This window comes from Gossypium raimondii, chromosome 10, assembly GCF_025698545.1.
Source record: "Gossypium raimondii isolate GPD5lz chromosome 10, ASM2569854v1, whole genome shotgun sequence".
Classification (NCBI taxonomy): domain Eukaryota; kingdom Viridiplantae; phylum Streptophyta; class Magnoliopsida; order Malvales; family Malvaceae; genus Gossypium; species Gossypium raimondii.
Genome location: NC_068574.1, coordinates 42,023,568 through 42,029,992, shown reverse-complemented (window position 1 = coordinate 42,029,992; position 6,425 = coordinate 42,023,568). Strand labels below are relative to the sequence as shown.

Below are 6,425 nucleotides of genomic sequence, written 5' to 3'. Positions count from 1 at the left end.
TTGCATGATGGCTCTCCCTCCTTCGATGCCACTCGTTATCGTACGGTATTGGGAAAATTGCAATACTTATCTTTTACAGGGCCGGATATAAACTACTCTGTCAATAAACTTTCTCAGTTCATGCACAATCCATCCAAACAACATTGGAGAGCTTTGAAGCGTGTTCTACGATACTTGCGTGGTACTTCGACACTTGGGTTACATCTTAGATGTATGCAACAATTTGCTCTATCCATGTATGCAGATGCTGACTGGGCCGGCAATCTTGACAGTCGCAATTCGACATCGGGTCATATTTTATTTCTTGGAACTAATCCGATCAGCTGGGTCTCCAAGAAGCAGCAAACAATTGCTCGATCATCCACCGAGGCAGAGTTTAAGGCGGTTGCTAATTCCGTGTCTGAGATTTGTTGGGTTACTAATCTACTACATGAGTTACGTGTTCCTCAACCGGTTCCACCTACGGTTTATTGTGATAATGTTGGTGTGATTTATCTCAGTAAAGATTATGCCATTCAAACCCGAATGAAGCACGTTGCCATCGATTTTCATTATGTTCGAGACAAGGTGCAACGCAATCAGCTACGCATTGTTCATGTTCATGCTAAAGACCAGCTTGGAGACACCCTTACAAAGCCTTTGGCCAAAGCTCTGTTTCACCTTCATCTTTCCAAGCTTGGAGTTGCTTCGCACTCTTCGCTTGAGGGGGGCGTATCAGTGTAACCCCGTGCTATGCACATGCTGCTGTTGACTGATTCTTCTGTTAATATAGATAAACTCCACTTGTATTATTAAGCATGTAAATAGGTAGATTTAACTTATTGTTTTTATCTCCTAGAGTTTAGGAATTAGTTGTGTACAGTATGTATTTAGCTCACTGTAATCTCAATCAATTAAAAAAGATATAATTCCACAAATTCTCTACTTCTATACTAATACATGATTTTAGAAAGGCTACATGTGTATATGTGTTTGCCTTGGTAACATGTTGTGATGTTTGAATGCCATATATGGGCATAAAACGGAATGGTAAAATGTTAGCTTGAATGGTTAAAAGACATGATTGAATAGAATGAGTTTGATTAGGTTGAATTGATATGTTTGGGTGCCAAATGTGACATATTGAGTCGATTGGTGTGAGTTGGTTTTAAAATGATATTTTGGTATGTTATTGGAATTGTGCAAAATGCACCAAATGGTTAGGTTGAAAGGTTAACATGAAACAAGCACCAAGTGACATAAATTGAGCCAAATATAAAGTCCATGCCGCGATGAGCTTTGGACTTCATGCCACGGCGTGACAAGGAATCCCATCATCAAAATGAGGCAAAGTCAGTATGTCACGTTGTGATGAGGAACCCATTCACATTGCGACTTCGTTCTGAAATTTTACAAATGTTACAACATGGTCCTTGTTTGATTCCAGGTTAATTCTAGAGCATATGTAAGCTCGTTTAAAACCCGATAAAGGTTGTAAATGGTATTTATGAATTGAAATGACTATGATTATATGATTTATGTTTAATTTTAATTTTAATTTTAATTTTAATTGTTCATAATTGCTTCGGCAACTATTATAGTATCTCGTAATTTGGACCCGAAAACTGGGTCGGGCAAGAGTTGTTACACATTCTTTCGATATATTTGCACAAACAAAAGTTAATAAACAACTCGTATTAATACAATATAACACTTTGAAACAAATTAATCCAAAATACCATTGCCGACAAAACCTTTTGTTATAAAAAATATATATACCATTTTCAGATTTAACTTCGAACTCATCCCATTTTTAAAATTGCTTTTTTACATATTATTTTTAAAAATTTCCACTTTAAATTTTATGGACTCTATAATAACAAATAAGTAATTTTATTTATATTACATATAAATATAATAATAGCTAAACATAAAAATAAAATAAAAGCATAATAACTTATTTGGCCTTTTAATTTTACAAAAAAAATCACTTTAGTCCTCCATTTAATTTTTCGCTTTTTTAACCCTTAAACTTGCATTATTTTTCAAATCATTCCAAAATGAATGGAAAACTTTGGCATCCACGTTTAAAAATTCAAAAAATTATAATTTTTTAGTATTTTAAAAATTAATTAATTTTAATGTTCCATACACGTGGATCTGTCATGTTAGTAAAGTTAACAAACTGTAGCTTTTCCATCCATTTAGGCAATTTAAAAATAATATAAATTTAAGGATGAAAAATTTAAAAAATTAAAAAAATGTTTTTTGTAAAGTTAAAATACCAAATAATAATAATAATAATAAAACGCTTACCTTGCTTGCTGCTGTTGGAAATCAAAGATGCTAACAAAAATGAAAAGGGTTGACTTAATGATTTGATAATGATAACCATACTTGTCTAAATGATGTCGTTATTGTAGGCGATACTATATTTTACTGTAGTAGATGACCCATCCTCACTAATAAACTACATTCTATACCAATTTTGTATTTAATTTTTTATATTATTTTAATAAAAAAAAGACCCAAAATTTGTTTTACAAAATATTTTATAAAAAAGGCTATCACACCTGATAAAAAATATTAAGGTGTGGTTTGTTTTACAAAATCAAAATACTATTATGACAGTATCAAAGTCCAAATATCGAAGTCCGAAATGAAGCAATTTGAGACTTATCTGCCAAATTCCAACAGCAACAAAAGCTGTGCCTCCGAATTACCAAGCGTCCAGTTTGAAGGGAATTCATAGTTTCTCAAATTGCATGCCCTCTAACTATACTATTTTATTATTACTCCACTTACGGTTGTCTTCAATGTTTTTTCTTTTTAATCTAAACTCTTAATTAAAAAATAAATAGAAAAGGAAAGAGAACTGTTTGAAGGAGGAATTCCATTTGTATAAGGCTTTGAAAATTCTAAAATCAATTTTTTTTGTTTACGTCAATTTCTTGAAGAGTTTTAAAATTCGAGGAATTTAACTGTTCAATTTTTTCAGTTTTAATAAATATTCCTTCAAACTTATTTTATTTATATTATTTATATTTTTTACAAATATAATGATATTTATATTGAATATTTTATATTATTTATATTTTATAATTATTTTTAATGGATAAAATTCCGATAATCTAATTTTTTTTCTAAATCGGCTAATTAGAAAAACTAGCATTTTAAATTGAAGAATTGTAAAATGTTAACCTTCTCAAAAATTTTCCCTCAAATACAGTGTTTAGAAATTTGGGTGAAAAAAGGATTTTCGAAAGTCGGCTTCAACGCCTTTAAAATTGACAATAATCTCTCACTTGGCCTTTACCTTTTCTATGTGAGCTTGATTTAAGCCTACTGGTGAATAGGATCGTTTACCAATCAAATTCCCACTGCTTTTATACGTTTTCTTTTCCTCATCACTAATCTACATATAGATTGAGGGATTACATAACGTGGATAAAAAAACATATTTTGGTTTACACTTCATTTTAATTTAATATTGTAAATAATTTTGCTGTATTTTTTTTTTTAGGAAAGAGAGTCAAACAAAGTATATTAAAGATAAAATGAAATAAGAAGCAAAGTAAAGGGAAAAATAACACTCAATATTTGTTCGAATCTATTATTGACTAAAGCTAAAATTACGCTTGATGAATATTTGCAGCCCAATGTTACACCTAGGTTGTATAAATCCCTCTTTGCACAATACAAAAAGCAAAGTTGAAAGAGTATGGAATAAAACACAAGGCAAACTATCCAACTTAGACACTCAGACGCCTACCAGCTTGGTATTTATAAGCTTTCTTCACCATGATCAGCAACCACGTCAAATACCATTTATCTTTATTGATTAATGATAAAGCTCGAGAACTTTAAATCCTAATGTGAGGATGTTGAAAGTATTTAGAGATCATTTTTTTTCTATATAATTGGGGGAAGAAAATAAAATTATTTGGAACTGAATTTAAACCCTAATACTTACAACATGTTTTTTGACCAAAAGATTAGTAAAGCAGAGACATTGAGAGGACAAAATTTGTGTTATTGTCGTTTTTCTTAACTAAAACACAACCCATCTCTACATAGTATTATAATGGCCTTTCTAAGCTTGACCAGCTTGGTGTGAGATAAGATGACAAGTGGTGTGATTGGCTAATCACTAATCACTTGATCTATTTCTATATGATTGATTATGGAGAAATATCAAAATAAATACAGAATCCCATTACAGGAGGGTCGACAAGTTCCAATTTTCTAGCAAGAGGTATGGGGAGCCATGAGAATAGCCAAGAGGCAGTCAGTCATATCATATGCCCATTAATGACATACTTCGGTTACTGAAAAAGACAAAAAGAAGCCCCATCATCAATGGGGAATTTCTCCCACAATATCTTTCCATTGAATAAACCAGGGCTACTCTAACTATCTGCCCAAGACTTTTTTCACCAACACATTGCCATATTCTAATAAATAATAATAACAAAAATCAAACCATTGATTTGCCTTTTAGTCAAGCATTTTAATTTTCTGAAATCTGAACCAACCACCTTTTGGAAAATTATCTTACACAATTTCTAGAAAAATACTTCTTTTTTTTTTTTTTTTGTTCTTTTGAAAAGTATGAATTCCACTGTTTTTAGACTGAAGATGGAGATGGATGGCTTTCAATTTTCCTCATCTGAGTCCCCTGTTTTTGTGATTCATCTTCATCATGGTAAACATAAGCAAGCCCCCCATGTCTTGTTAGGTCCATGCCAGCCATTTCATCATCAGCTGAAATCCTTAAAAGCCCAAATTTATGAAGAAAATAGAACAAAGTCCCCATTGTAACACTCACCCAGCCAACAATGACCAGAATTTGGATAATATGAGCAGCCAACAGTCTCCCTCCACCTCCCATAAATAACCCATATCGAACTGGCCTGCTGGGGTAAACTTCCCTCACATACTTTTCCGAAGCAAACAAAGCTGTAAAAATAATTCCCCAAGCACCACATCCACCATGTAGTTGAGCCGCTTCTAGTGGATCATCGAACTTCACTTTCTCGGCCAACTTGTTGCAACTGATCAACACCCAAGCAGCCACAAAGCCACAAATAATGGCAGCCCAGGGTTCAACAACAGAGCAGCCTGCCGTGATAGCAGCAAACCCACCAAGCAAACCGTTGCAAACATCAGTCACATTCCAATGACCGGTCAAAATCCTTTTCCCAAAAAGGGTAGTCAACGCCGCCGTGCATCCTGCTAAAGTGGTGGTCACCGCCGTTCTCCCCACCGCACTCCACTGACCATAATAGTTGCCGGAGGTGTAAAAGCTGGAGATTTTGTTGAATGAACCGGGGTTGAACCCATACCAACCGAACCACAGCATGAAAGTTCCAATAACAACAAGGGTTGCACTATGACCACGCAAGGCAACTGACCTACCCGAATGGTCGAACCGGCCTATCCTTGGCCCTTCAATAAGTGCACCCCATAAACCGGCTACACCACCAACTACATGAACAACCCCCGAACCAGCAAAGTCAATAACCCCACTGCCAAACAAGAAGTCATCTGTTCGCAAAGCGCTGGCCCAACCGTCAGTCGCCCAAAACCAATGAGAAACAACAGGGTAAACAAAACCGGTTAAGAACGAGGAATAGATAAGATAAGAAACGAATTGGGTTCTTTCAGCTATGGAACCACTGGTAATCCCAGCAGCTGCAATAGCAAAAGCCCATTGATAAAGGAAATTGCTATAATCAAACGAAGATGAAGGAACGGATCGTAAGGCAAAGTGGTGGCGACCAATGAAGCCATTGGAAGGGGAACCAAAGGCAAAGGCAAACCCGAAAAGGTAGTAAAAGAGGCCACCAATGGCGGCGTCGAGGACGTTAGTAAGCATGATGTTCATGGTGTTTTTGGCACGCACTGAACCAGCGCAAAGCATGGCGAAGCCAAGTTGCATGGAGAAGACGAGGTAGGCTGAGAAGAGAAGGTAAGTGTTATCAACGGCAAAGGAAGTGTCACTGAACTTGTTGCATATGTAGTCGGCTGCCGCGGTGGCGTTGGGGCCAAGAAGCGGAGCTAAGTCCGCTGAACAAGTAGCCATGGCCAAAAAGGAAAAGGTAAGTGAATGAAAGGAAATACAGAGAGAAAGACAGAGAGGGTTACAGGCGGGCAAGGGAATGGAGCGATGTTAATTTATAAAGAGGACTTTTTGGGAGAAATGAAGACTTTTCAAATAAAATTATTTGTGTCTGGTTGTTGTAATGAAAAAACAGTTATATAAAAAGTAAAAATACTTTATAATTATTTAATTTTGCAGGCATTAGTACCCCAATGTCTTCTCTTAATTTGGTTTTCTAAATTATCTTAATATCAATCTACCATACATTTTATTGTTAAGAAATGTAGTCACTATAATCAGATTTTATTCCAAATTTCTTTTTATGGTTGAAAATTAAACTATA

The 6,425-nt window shown here is 34.9% G+C and overlaps 1 protein-coding gene across 1 annotated transcript; it reads right to left on the bottom strand.

Moving 5' to 3' along the window:
- Positions 1–3,996: 3,996 nt before the first annotated feature.
- LOC105778422 (ammonium transporter 1 member 1) lies at positions 3,997–6,155 on the bottom strand. The gene has a single exon (XM_012602132.2). It carries the CDS (start codon positions 6,062–6,064, stop codon positions 4,607–4,609), a length of 1,458 nt encoding a protein of 485 aa, XP_012457586.1. The 5' UTR covers positions 6,065–6,155; the 3' UTR covers positions 3,997–4,606.
- Positions 6,156–6,425: the final 270 nt, after the last annotated feature.